The 14,849-nt window shown below is 44.5% G+C and overlaps 1 protein-coding gene across 4 annotated transcripts in view; it reads right to left on the bottom strand.

Moving 5' to 3' along the window:
• arhgef25a (Rho guanine nucleotide exchange factor (GEF) 25a) overlaps positions 1 to 14,849 on the bottom strand; it is an 86,991-nt gene that overhangs the window by 55,468 nt on the left and 16,674 nt on the right. The window contains exon 1 of one of the 4 annotated variants that reach the window (XM_080764775.1): positions 6,296 to 6,958. The exons of the other annotated variants lie outside the window; for them this stretch is intronic. Coding sequence (XP_080620901.1) covers positions 6,296 to 6,407 — 112 coding nt within the window. The 5' untranslated portion in view covers positions 6,408 to 6,958. Of the gene's footprint in view, positions 1 to 6,295; positions 6,959 to 14,849 lie in introns of those variants that run through there. 4 annotated transcript variants of the gene reach the window in all.

The following is a 14,849-nucleotide window of genomic DNA, read 5'->3' as shown; positions in this document are numbered from 1 at the left end:
ATGGAAACAGGCCTTTTGTCTTCCTGGAAAGTGAGCATATATACACTCTGAAACAGAAGCCATTGTTCTGGCGTTGCAGGCCAACTCGGTAGACCCACATGGTCACCAGTGTTTCTGGTGCAAACACCACAACAGAAGCAGCGGGAGGGAGAGGGAGGTTCACTCCAAGTCCCCGTAATAATAAGACTTAACATATAATCCTCACACTGGGAGGGCAACCTGTACTAGATGTACTGGGCAATTAACAGTGGTGGGGCAAGTACTCAAATGGTTTACTTAATTATAAGTATAGCAATATACTCTGTTGTAAAAGTAAAAGTGCGAGAAATGTACTTGAGTAAAAGTACAAAAGTATCGACGTCTTTCAAAATTAGAAAAATGGCCGAAATGTATATAGTATAGGGCTGGAGTGGTTAACCCATTCTGACCTGAGATCAGATTCATACGAGGTTTCCACTGGACACACACTGGTCTGGTGAACCCATTCTGACCTGAGATCAGATTCTAAAAATGTCAGTCGTTCTTTGATTTTTCAAAAAATAGCAGACCTACAAGCTCGTATCGCGCCACTCGGTGGCGCGCTATGAGCTTGTAGATCTGCTATTTTTCAATAGCTAAAGCATAACATGATGCTATAACACCAAAATGGGTGCCCGGTCAGAATGGGTTAAGTAACTAGGCGACAGTTTTCAAATAATTGTAGTGGGGTAAAAGTACAATATCTGCCTCTGAGATAGTAGTGGGGAGTAAAAGTATAGTATTTAAAATGGAAATACTCCGTAAAGTAAAGTAAAAGAAAATACCTAAAAGCATAAATGCTTATACTTTCATTACATGTTACTTTCCAGTCACCACTGTCAGGAAAATGAATGACGACACGCGTCAACGGAAAACATTTGTCATGAGTTAAAAACTCTCAGATGAGAGAACACAGCGAGATAAGGGAAGAGACGTGGCCTAGAACTCTGTAGTGGTTTTCAACCGGTGGTCCGGGGACCATACCGGTGGTATTTGAGGAGGTTCCAGGTGGTCCCCAGGTAAATGAAAAGTTGGTAACAAAATGGACCCTTATAGAGCTCTCAAGAGTTAAATTATTGTTTAACATCTGCATTAATACATAAAATAATTAAAATAATTGATTGATTTTGATTGCCTGTTATCTCTCCTCATGGTACCACATCAATACAGCATGGAATTGTGGAAAAGATCCTATCCAACGATAACAAAATATTCTTAGTTTTAGATAGGCTAAATCTCATCAATGGTTTAGTGCTCTATTTAGCCCTTCGCCTCGCCTTCAGAGGGGGAAAAAATAAAACAGTAAATAAGGAACTCCCTGCGGGACGGACGAATTGTCGATGGCGCCACCTAGCTGCTTCCGTTCGGCACCACCCGCGATGCGGTTCCGTTCCATCCTCACCCTGCAGCGTAGCCCGCCACCCCCCACCCTCCACGTCAGAGTGAAATCAAGTAACACTCAGGAAGTTTCAGTGTAGGACAGGACAACATGTGTAGGAAGTCCCCGTATGGCCTGAGAGGACTGAGACAATAACCCCCGTATGGTGGAGTACCTCAGGGCATGTAGCAGGGGGGTAGGACAGAGGGGCATGTAGCAGGGGGGTAGGACAGAGGGGCATGTAGCAGAGGGGTAGGGCAGAGGGGGCATGTAGCAGAGGGGTAGGGCAGAGGGGGCATGTAGCAGAGGGGTAGGGCAGAGGGGGCATGTAGCAGAGGGGTAGGGCAGAGGGGGCATGTAGCAGAGGGGTAGGGCAGAGGGGGCATGTAGCAGAGGGGTAGGGCAGAGGGGGCATGTAGCAGAGGGGTAGGGCAGAGGGGGCATGTAGCAGGCATTCAAAAAGGCTGTAAGCTGAGCTTCTGAGGAGGACTAAATGAGTTGAGCAGGCCACCCTGCAGTACATAATGTGAATCATATATAGGATTAATACTACTGAATATAGTCGCTGCCGGGTGGAATCTAAAACTGCTCGTATCTGCTACTTTCCATGCTTTTGTGTGACACTGCAGCGTTAATTCACGAAACAAATAATACAAAAAGTTAAGAATACAGAGGTTTCTGCCCGACAGCAGGGATATTATGCGTCATTCAGATTTCCACTGAGTTCAAATAGAATGCATGAAGTGCAGAGATGGAAGCCTAGCAAAAAGATACCCTGCACAGAGGAAGGCGTTTTTACGCAGCGTACAGTAACAGCTTCACATTAATATTATTAATGTTGCAGTCTGAACGACTGTTTTTTTTATAGCGCAGGCTTTTATCCAAGAGGCTGTAGACTCCTACAGCTCGGCTCGTAAAAATGGGATCAAGAGGCTTCCTGCTTCTAAGAGGCTAAAATACAAAACATCTGACGATCATATTTTTTTGTTACACATTAGAAACCTCACATTGGATCCAAAGCAAGCCCTTTTAGTACACTTAAATGTACTGCAGTTTACTGCAACGAGGGGAGACTACTGGGCTTTGGGCATTATGGCTCTCGTGTTTTTTCCCCCTTATCTTTCATGGCGGAGACCCATCATTCTAAAAAAAAATCTCCCTACATTCTCTAAAGTGCGTTAATACCTAGAATGGTCTGTGTTTGCTATGATAACATGATAACAGTGAAGGCGTGGGGTGCTGCTGCTGCTGGCGATGGAAACCGAGACTCTCTCCATTACATAAGAGATTAAACTCGGAGGCATCTGAGGTATGTATCCAAAGAATGTTGGCCAATAATATGAAAGCCCAGCACCTCACGAAAGCCCCCCCACCACCAGCACCACCACCCGGACCCTCCCCACAAAGCTGAGGAGGCCACAGTGGTCGCTTGACTGTTGCAGATCCCCCTTTGATACTGGCTTGTACAATGGAATGCAAACATGGAAACCTTATGTGTAAACCTGTACGCAGCCATTATATTAGACACCCCTGTTGTTTTAGCTTTCACCTCCTCCAGCCAATATGATGGAGGGTAATGTACAGTGTGTGCATTGGAGGAAAGAGAGGGAAAAAAAAGCTCAAATATTTCAAAGTATCAATACTGCAATATAGAAATACTCTGTCACAAGTAAAAGTCCAGAATTCAAAATTGACTTCAGTAAAAGTATTGCCATCAAAATGTACTTAAAGTACTAAAAGTAGAAAGTACGCATTATGCATATAGGCCTATGTCCCATTTCAAATTCTCAAATGTATACAAATCTTTTGAAAATAGCAGATCTGCTATTTTCAAATGGCTTTCCACCACTGAAAAGAAGAAAAGAGCACTTTGAAATCTATACATCAGCGATTTGACAGATGATCTACAAGCTCGAGGTACTTTTTATTCCAAGAGAGCTCCGGAAAACAAGACTTTAATGAGTATTTCTACACTGCAGTATTGCTATTTTTACTGAAAAGTATAAAAGCATGTCATCGCATGTCGTCGTCTTGAGTGCTGGGCCTTACTAATTGATAGGGCGGAGAACTCCGTCCTGTGCAATCAGGGTGTTAACGCATTTACATGGATGTGAAAACTGACGTGTGGATTAATGAACATTGTCCCTGTCAAATAAAGTAACTTTTCAGGATTGTTATCGAGCAAGCTCGAAAACAAGGCGCAAATCGACGCACTGATGCTTTTGTGTGACCCTGTAGTGTGATCATCTTTCCTGCCGGCATGTTTTCGGGCACCTTACCGTAGATTTCCAGGCAAAAACTACAAAATTACTACAATTTGTGGGTCCGTCATCGGCCATTTTGAAACCGGAAGTAAGAGAGCATCCTGTCCGTCCCCAACTAGCATGCGAGACATAATATGCCAACCGGAGCGATGCGCCAGCCTTTTAATGCCACCCTAAGAGCATACTTTATCTCATCTCACCAAATCAGAGGATTATAGTTCGGAGATATACTCCGCTGAAGATCGTGACCATTATGGGACACTATCCGATCCGATGACCGTTCCTTCGACTGTTTTCTCTCGTTCGTTTCAAGATGCAAGACGGGCTTGGCAGGTACAGTAAGAGATAACCTTTTGAACCCGTCAGAAGACGTGTGTGGCAGGACTTAATGTACCCCTACCCCCTAAACATAGGAGATGAGGCAGACAGCAACTAAATGTGTGATGCTAGTTTTCAAAATGTAGAGCCACCCGCTGCTTTTACTCAACCACACCGGTCTAATGGACCAGCGCTCTTCCTGTTGCACTTCATTATTAGCAAACAACACAACAGAGGAGAGAGAGAGAGGGGGGGGGGAGACCGCAGGGGGATTACTGCTGTTTTGTTCGGCTGCCTGAGTTTGGGACAGAGGAATGTTTGATCCGTCCACGTGCTGCATACTGTAGATACATACACATACACACATACATACATACATACATACCCACCATGTATTTCAGATTTTTAGATGACATCATAGGGCTCTGGCCACACACCTTACAACAGTTTGATACATTTTTTACAGATTTTGAACACACACCATGCTTCCATAACCATCCAAAACATAATTCATCCAACAGAGATTAACTTCCTGGACACCACTATTTTTTCATACAATAGATCATACACATAAACGACTACTGACAAAAATATACTTTAAGGACACAGACACACACGCACTACTGACTACTCCATAAACACAGTTACCACCTAAAAGCACACTTTTGCAGGAATCATCAAATCACAAATCATTCGGTTTTTCAGGATTTCATCCAATAGGGAACACTTTAATCAGGCCACACACACACTCTTTACAGTCCTCCGAAGGAGAGGTTACAGCAAAAGATTTTTTACGTACAATCAGGAGCAATGCCCTGGCCTCTCTCTCCCCCACCCAGTCACTCTCCACAAACACTCTGCCTCCTACCCCTAACCCTCTCACCCCCAATTCTAACCCTAACCTCAATCCTAGCTTTCTTCCCCAGCCACCTCAGAGCATGCACCCGGATCAGAGGCCCCTCTCTAGCGCAGGGACAGGGACGGACCTGGACTTTGTCGTTGTCACACTAAAGTAGTCAAGCTTTCAGAGGTTTCTATACCTGTAACGGTATAGCTACTGTACCTGACTGACATCCAACTCATCCTAACAGATAATATGCCCTCTCTTTAACCCATTCTGACCTGAGATCAGATTCAAACGAGGTTTCCACTGGACACACACTGGTCTGATTAACCCATTCTGACCTGAGATCAGATTCTAAAAAATGTCAGTCGTTCTTCGATTTTTCAAAAATAGCAGACCTACAAGCTCGCAGCGCGCCACTCGGTGGCGCGCTATGAGCTTGTAGATCTGCTATTTTTCAATAGCTAAAGCATAACATGATGCTAACACAGAAATGGGTCCCCGTTCAGAATGGGTTAAAGTCCAAAACACACATACTCTCTCTCTCACTCACTCGCTCTCTCTCCATCCATCTCTTTGGTCTCTCTGCCTTTCTGTTTCTTTCCTTCTCTCCATCTCCTTCTTCTCTCCATATCTTCTGAGAGAAGAATGTGTGACGGCTATCCTGCACTTTCCAGCTCCAGTATATATATAGCTACAGAGATCTGTAGGAAGAGTATACTCTGTGTGCACGTGTGCACACACACACACACACACACACACACACACACACACACACACACACATCTGTTGCTTCAGCTGGAGGCGAGCAGAGAGAGCACAGAGGAGAGGAGCGCGGCTCGGCACACTTAAACCATTAACACACGACGCAGGCCGGCAGGAACACAGTCAGGGAGACAGATCAGACTGCATGGGGGTGGCTGGACTGGACAGGGAGACAGATCAGACTGCATGGGGGTGGCTGGACTGGACAGGGAGACAGATCAGACTGCATGGGGGTGGCTGGACTGGACACACATCTGAGCACAATGTGGAGAGGGGAATACTATGTCCTCGCTGCATGTCGGGGCAGAAACCCACGCGAAAAGCATCAAAAGTAGACGTTCTGCAAAGCTCGAAGCGAAGCTTGTGCATCTGCTACTTTTTGCTGTTTTATTTTTATTTTCAGTGCCGGTAACAGTATTTTGGACATATGAGGTTTCCACCTGACACAGACACACACATGGAACAGACAGGCAGAGGAAGAGGAGATTCAGATATAACTGTTGTCTGTTGGACTTATTGCCTCAGAGCTCAGCATGAAACACAAACACGCACGGACGGACACACACACACACACACACACAACCGTATGCACACATGCATGCACACTCACATCATCTGCATATATACCTGCACAAAGTGAAACTGCTGTGTGTGTGTGTGTGTGTGTGTGTGTGTGTGTGTGGTGTGCGCACGCACATGGACACTGACCTCTGACTCGAGCATAGCAGCAGCCACACTTGACCAGGACTTTACGAAACAAGTGTTGGCAGCCACAGCCCCTGTGAGGAAGATGATGATGGTGGTGGTGCCCCCCCTTCATGTTGTACCCCCGTGGATGGCTGGACCACAAGCAGGGGTGGGCATGGCCCAACACACACACACACACACACACACACACACACTCTCTCTCTCTTACTCTCACATGCACAACACACACAAGCAGCCAGTTAGGACGAGGGGGTTGCGGGGGGTAGGGTGAAGAGGGGGCTAGTTGGGGGCCTGTGCGATCCTTCAGACAGATTATAATCCCATAGAGAGGTGTCAGATGAAGCTCCACAGCAGGCGAGACAGACTCAGAAAGAGAGGGAGTTGTAAGAGTTTTAAAAAGTCCACGCTCCAGATCCCACTTCACAAACAACAGGAGCGATCCGCTCTAGAGGAAGGTTTTCATAATGCTACTTGGTAAAAAAAAGAAATATGAGTCATTAAAATGCCAAGGAAAGACTCCAGCACACTCGCCATGAGATGAATCTTCTCCTCCTCTCTCCTCTCATTCCATATCGCCGTTCCTTCAGACCTCTCTTCTTCTTTCTTTTTTTCTTGCCACCCCCCCTCCCGTTTTCCTTCTCTGGTTGCTCAGCTACTCGCCTCTGTGAACTGCCCGGTCAAATGACAGGCTGGGAGAGAGCCTCAGAGAGAGAGAGAGAGAGAGAGAACATGAGGGGGAGAGTGGGGGGAGGAGTCAGCAAGCAGCAGCTCTGGTTGCTGCACGGCTATTCCAGGATAAGGTTCCCACTCCCCTTATTTTCCCTCTTCCTGTCTCTTCCGTTTCTTCTATGCTGCTCCTCTCGGCTATTCTCCCTCCTCTCTTCCTCCTCGCCGTTCCCCATCCTCATCCCCCCCCTCTCTCTCTCTCTCTCTCTCTCTCTCTCTCTCTCTCATCCTCTTTTCTCCATGGTTGACTCTCACTTTGGCATGGATTCATTTGAAAACTAGCAAATGTCTAGTAAATGTCTGCACAATGAGTGCTATTTTACTTTTGGTGCTTTAATACCAATACTTTTGTACTTTTACTCAAACCATTTGGTTACAATTCCGTACAATATCTCTGAGTTACAAGTTGATAAATGAACGCCCAGGATTTTTTATTTTTTGCCGACGGTATTATTTAATCTGTTTTGCTGTGTTATAAATAATGCCTTATAATCACACTGTAGAGGTCCTTATAATGCATTTTAGGCCACTTTATAAATGCATTATAAAACAAACCTGACCTTAATATCGTCTGTCGGACGGATTGGAAACCTCGTTATGTCAAAAACTGTTTCCAGGATTCAAATTCAAAAGCATCAAAGCAGATCTACAAGCTCAAATAAAGTAAATGAAATCACACCCGTGTGAAGTGAGGGGAGCTCTTATCATCATGACGTAAAATAGACACTATGTCAATTTGCTAAGACACTAAAAGTATCCATTCATTGTCAATGGGAATTTAATGTTTCTGTGGGCTTTCCTTCCACATTGACTCCACTGTTTGGTTTATGATACTGTAGATACTGCTGTTAGCCGTAGATACTGTAGATACTGCTGTTAGCCCGCAAGGAGAGACACAGCACTCCTTTTTCCCTGCCACTGCGGGGGGCTCAAATTTCACAATGCTGGCATTCCTCTGGTGTGTGTGTGTACGTGTGCGCGTGTGCGTGCTTATGTATACGTGTGTGTGTGTGTGTGTGCGTGTGTGTGTGTGTCCGTGCGTCTGTGCAATACCAGTCATTTAGCCTGACAGTTTAACATAAATATTAGGGGAGTCAAAGCAAAGGCTCAGTTAAATCGGTTATAAATCTAACGGGAACACTCAAGGAACCAATATATCTGACTGGGAGTCATTTATCACTGCTGCTTCTAAACTGTTTCCCTTATGAAATATGGTGCGATAACGCAGCTTTAAAAAGAAGATTAACTGTGCACGGTGCATGGTGTGTTTGCAGACGTGTACTCGTGCGTGTGCGGGGGACGGGGTGTGTGTGTGTGTGTGGGTGTGTGTATGATTGAGTGAGTGTGTGGATAAACAAGACTGTATCTGGCAGTAGCCATGACTGCGTTACATCTGAATGATGGGGTGTCAAATGTTAATAGGCCACTGGTACAACAGACACTCTCTACTGTCCACACATGCACATTCCTATATTCATAGCCTACAGCAAAGGTTCCCAACCTCTGGTACGTGTACCGGTGCTGGTATGCGAGACATGTCCCACTGGTACAAGAGAAGGGAATCCCAAGTTTTCCCGACTGTGAATCTATAACCGTGCGTCACCAGGATTTTCAGCGGTGAAACCCCCCTGTTCGCCGCTCCGAGGTAATAGAAAGTTTGGGAACCCCTGGCCTAATGGTGGGGTACATGGACCCTCAGGGTTCCTTGAGGGGGTTCTAAATGGATAACTCTTACCCTAACGGGTCCATTTGGTTCCATTTGCACACCCTCAGATATATGGCGGCCCTTGAAATTTGAAAAGGTACTAGAACCAAATGTGTTGAAATTGCATAGCAGACGTGAAGTCCACATACTGTACAGTACCAGCTCTGACAGTGGGATGAAACCGCCTCCGGAAACTATTCCAAATCTGGTTCCTTCACAGTTCTGGATCCCTACCGTACTGGTGAGTCAAACAGAGCTGTAGCTGTAGTACTATAACTGTACCATATTTAGACTTGCATTTTACAGATAATATGAGCACATGAAACTCATCCAACCACAAATGATGACTCGTTAAGCTTCTTTACATATGAAATCATACAGTGTGTGAGAGAGAGTGTAAATCAGACAGTGCTACTGCAACAAATACACCTGGAACACAGTAAACCAGCCAAACTACACAGCACAAAGAGAGAGAGAGAGAGAGAGAGAGAGAGAGACTCTCAAATGAGTTGAATGAATGTAGTCTCGCGTAGCCAGACAACTATTTCACACACTCTGAATGCTATATACTGTAGAGTCTGGAACCATACACATCCCGAAATCCGAGTAAGGAATTTGTTCACGAAAAGTCGAAAATATATTTTAAAATATCTTTAGAGTTTATTTTTTCATTTCCATTTCCATTCAACAAGCAACAAGCTATATATGCTATTGCTTAGATAATTTAGATTTATATTAGGATAACTTTGCACGACTGTAAAGACAAAACGGAAGTGGGGAGGAGGCTCCACTGCTTTATATTTTACTCATGATAGAACTGCCGTTGCTCCAGACTGTATGATGGAAGCATTTGGAAATTGCGAGAGGCAACAGTCTGGCAACGCGAGACTAGAATGAATGCAGCCAGCTGGCTGAGTGTGACTCAGAGAGGTAAGCGTGTGGCCTCATGGCACCACACAGGGCCGGTCCCAGTGTATCACCCTCAACACCTCCTGACAGTAAACACACACAGTGTCATGGTGTCACCCCCGCCCGGGGTCCTCCTCACCGCAGCCACTGTGGGGAAACCAGAGAGTCTCCTGCAGTACCAGCGGGCACATGTACACCCGCAGGCACGCAGCCATCGCACGCACACACACACAGGGATCATCGCCATGTTGGCTTGTGGTGGACATTTTGGTCAAAATTAAATTTTTGCCACAAACATACAAATGAGCGGACAACAATGTTACCAGACTCACATAAAGTGCTAGCCCTAAATGACCATAACAGCTCTGTAACTCTGAGTTACAGAGTTTGTGGGTGTTTGAAAAAAACCCATTTGAGTTGAACTCATAATGTGCCATACATAGTGTTGTCATAAATCAGAAATTGGGTCTTATGATCAAAATAAGAACATTATAATGGTGTGTAAGATGGTGTAAAAGAAAATCAAAAATTTGTCACAGACGAGGTCAAGTCTTTGTCACAGACACATTTGTCCGTGTCACACACACACACACACACACACACACAGCATGATGGCCGCATGTTATGGAACCGACTAATCAGAATGCCAGAGAACAGAGTTGCTAGGAAGATTTTCAACTGGGATGTATCAGTAAAAGGTGCATGGGCAAGTGCAATAGTGCAACAAACACTCTTGTACGAACTGGGTTACATGACAGTTTTCTAAATAACAGGGTTGTAAACATCTCCATGGTTACATACACACTTTATAGTTTATTTCAGAACAAATGGTCACAGGTCATATTGTACAAACCAAAGCTGAGAACATTTGTTACGATAAAAAGCTGTTACGCTAGTGAAAAGTATGTTTGTGCCCCATTATCCAAAAGACAAAGACCCCTATGTGCCCAACTTCGTTCTGGGATCTTGCCCTTGCACCTTGAGACTGGGAGGTATAGAGGAGTTACAGAAGAAGAACGTATTTGCACCTACTGTGATAAAAATGATATTGAGAATGAGTTCCATTTTCTTTTCTATTGCCCGTTGTATCATGAGCTACGTCAAAAGTTATTTAACAGATGTAAAAATATAGATCTGATGTGGTTAAGTGATGTAGAGCGACTGAGATGGATTTTCGAACAAAAGATATTTGCATTAGCAGAATATAATAGAAAGCTTGGGACATACGGACAAAGAAAACTTATATGTGATGTATTTTATTTTATGATAATGCTTATTTCAGTTTTTGTTTTGATCAAATACTTTGTGTAACTTCTGTGTGGGAAGTGAACGTGATATTGTTTATTTATGTTGTTGGTGTCTTATAATCCCGTAAGGGATGGGTCTTAACGACAAGACACGAAAATAAAAATTCATTCATTCATTCACACACACGTGTCACACACACACACACACACACACACACACACACACACACTACTTGTGAGGACATCAAAGTTTTAGGATGGCAAGTGCTTTAAGTGTCAAAGCGTCGTTGTGGTTCCCCCTAAAGTGTTGAGCGCTATAAATGACAACAACCGTTCAACACCAACTGTTGAGCAGTTGGCAGTCTAATTGCTGTCCGTCTGTCACTCAGTCTGTCTCCTCTACACGGTGTGGACAGTGACAGGGTGGAGGCACCCGGCTGTCAGGATGTTCCTGCTGCTCTGTCACTCAGTCTGTCTCCTATGTGGTCCCTGACCATGCATTTAGTAATGTAGGAAAGTGAAGATTCGTATTTGAATTTATTGTATTGACCACAAGTTGAGAAACAATGCAGTAAATAATCTGGTGACAAATGATGACGCATCGATGTTGTCAGTTACTGGGAAGACGGATGTCAAGAACTTCCACAGAAAAGTGAGTTAGAATCTCAAGGGAAACTATACCGGATTGCCTGGTTGAGTCACCATTATAAGGAAATGTGCCCATAATGAATCGCAAGTGTCTGCTTACTGAGTCATAGAATAAGTTACAATGAACAGCAACATGAGTTTAATATGGAAGGTTCATTTCTTTCCCCCACACCACGACCATATCCCCCCTCCCAACACAACAATGGAGCCCTAGGTTGATTCTCAGTCGGGGTGGTGGTCCCCAGGTTGATTCTCAGTCAGGGTGGTGGTCCCTGGTTCATACTCAGTTGAAAACCCCTGCCTTAGAGTATATATGAATAGAGAAGGCACCCAGAGGAAACCCTGAGGCGAAATGGACATAGTGGCCGAATTTGTCATTGCAGCTCGAGCCAGCGCTGCTCCGTTGACCATCATTGCGCATGTGTGATGTGATTGGGGCCATGACACGTGAACGAATGTTTCATACGTGAACGCGCACAAACGGCACAATGATAGTCAACGGCAGCGCGTTCATGTGTTTGAGGCAAATCCATCCCAGAATGCACTCTGTTCCTACCAGGAAGGAGGAGTGAAATCGCCTCATGCGCTTTTGAGCTACTTAATGCAAGTGGATGGGAGGAGAACTCGGGTGTCTTCTCTATTCATCATATATACTCTATGCTCTACACACGGTGTGGACAGTGACAGGGTGGAGGCACCCGGCTGTCAGGATGTTCCTGCTGCTCTCTGTTAAGCTAGCAACGTTCCTGTGTTTGCTCAAACTGTGTGTGTGTGTGTGTGTGTGTGTGTGTGTGTGTGTACTGTATGCACGCACGCATGCACGCGCACACACACACACACACACACACACACACACACACACACACACACACACACACACACACACACAATCACTCATTCTGCACACAAGTATTGCCACACAAGACTTGCTTAACCACAAACAATAACAAATAAACATTCTGTACAGAGAGTGATAGAAAATTATCTCTCCCGCATCTCCCCTATCTCTCTCTCTCTCTCTCTCCCTCTCTCTCTCTCTCTCCGCCTCCATCTCCCTTCCTTCCTGGTGTATAATGGATGCTTTAAGTGAGTGTGATTGAAGGGTAAACCTCCAGCGGTGTCATCATGCTGCTGATGCAGCTGCAGTGTCATGTTGGCCCAGGCACAGGAACAGGAGCACTCAGGAGGTGGGAAAGAAACCAGTTGAAATATACAACAGATCTCACAGAAAGAACGTTGCTGCTATTGTAACAAATTCAATTTCCCCTCTGGGATTAATAAAGTACATTCCATTCCATTCCATGCCATACAGAAAACACTGATTCTCAACATTTGATTTTTCACTTCAACATTACAATACATTAGTTACATACAGACCCATAAGGGTCCATTGTTGCTGTGCCTTTAACCTCGGAAACCCAGACGTTTTATTTCCTGGAAGGAAGAAAACTGTGCCTTGAGCACAGGAGGTTTGAAAAGCAGCGTTCCAGAGAGATGGATGGTTTCATGCGTACTGCCTGCTTCTACATCTCTTGGAGTGCATTAATGCTGCTCCAGTCCCTGAGCTGTCCATTTCAATCTTTGTGGAAAAGGTACTCGTGTTTTGCTTAACTGATTTAGGCCTGACCTCGAATATTAGCTCACGATTTAGCTTGTAGATCTGCTATTTTTCAATAGCTAAATTATAACATAATGTTTAAAACACCAAACACCAATCCAGAGAGACGTTACAAGGCCTGGCTCCCTCCCTCCCCTGCTGTCAACACCAGCACCAATCCAGGGAGACGTTACAAGGCCTGGCTCCCTCCCGTGCTGTCAACACCAGCACCAATCCAGGGAGACGTTACAAGGCCTGGCTCCCTCCCGTGCTGTCAACACCAGCACCAATCCAGGGAGACGTTACAAGGCCTGGCTCCCTCCCCTGCTGTCAACACCAGCACCAATCCAGAGAGACGTTACAAGGTCTGGCTCCCTCCCCTGCTGTCAACACCAGCACCAATCCAGAGAGACGTTACAAGGCCTGGCTCCCTCCCGTGCTGTCAACACCAGCACCAATCCAGGGAGACGTTACAAGCACACAGAGGCCGCATTGTTTTTCTTTCACCATATTTCATCAATAAACTGTCAGCGATAATGACATTACGATTGTTTCGGGAATATGAAATGTTGCGCTCAGGAACGCAGCGAGTTTGTTATCGCAGCGCTTATGGAACAATGATAGGACGTGACACGGGTCTGTGATAATAACACACACGTATACGTTACGCACACACACACACACACACACACACACACACACGCACACACACACACACACACACACACACACACACACACACACACACACACACACACACACACACACACACACACACACACACACACACACACACACACACACACACACACACACACACACACACACACACAGCTGTACATATTTGGTGTGGACAGAAAGAAAGCAAAGACCCAACTCAGGTCTAGAGCAGTGGTTTTCAACCAGTGGTCCTTGAGGGGGTTCCAGGTGGTCCCCGGCTGAATGATGGAGAGTTGGTAACCAAATGGACCCTTGTAGATCTTTAACTCTTGAGAGCGTGAAATTATTATTATTATTATTTTATGCTCTCAAGAGTTACATTATTGTTAAACATCTGCATTACTTTATTTACAAGAAGTCTACACAATATTAGAGAAGTAGAATAATTGTTATTTTGATCATCCTAATAAGATGTTAATCTCCTAATAAGAATGAATTAACGTTTTGGCTATGAGAGGCTAAATCTCATCTAATGGTGTTCTGTGGCTCAGACGCAGAATAAATAATGGACCTTGACATGAAAAGGGTTGAAAACCACTGGCGTAGAAGACTAATGAAGTGCTTAATATTAGATGACCATACTTACATCACAAATAGATTTTCCAAGGACAGAGCTCACATTTTTCTACGTAAGTAAAAGTATCAATATTACAAAGTTTTCAAATGTATAAAAATCTTTAGGAAATAGTAGATTTATACAAGCTCACAATGCTTCAGCTTGTAGATCAGCAATTTTTAAATGTCCAAAATGTATGTATAGGGCTGAAGTGGTTATTGTATGTTTTGTAATAATAATCTAAATCTACAAAGTAATTTGCTCAGTGGTTTAGGGAGTTATGTCTTTATGTCTTCCTCTGGAAAGAATCACGTATACTTTGAAGAATAAACAGAAGATGTTTGATAAGATATGGGGAAAGTTTATTCAATATATTACGGTTAATGACTTATCTTATTTAATGGTGGAAATTGTCTAATTGTATTCTCTGCAGCTGTTTAGTCTTG

This window comes from Protomyctophum bolini (assembly GCF_963924005.1).
Source record: "Protomyctophum bolini genome assembly, chromosome: 5".
Taxonomy (NCBI): Eukaryota; Metazoa; Chordata; class Actinopteri; order Myctophiformes; family Myctophidae; genus Protomyctophum; species Protomyctophum bolini.
Note: the sequence above shows the minus strand (reverse complement) of the source record. Positions and strands in the feature narration are given on the sequence as shown.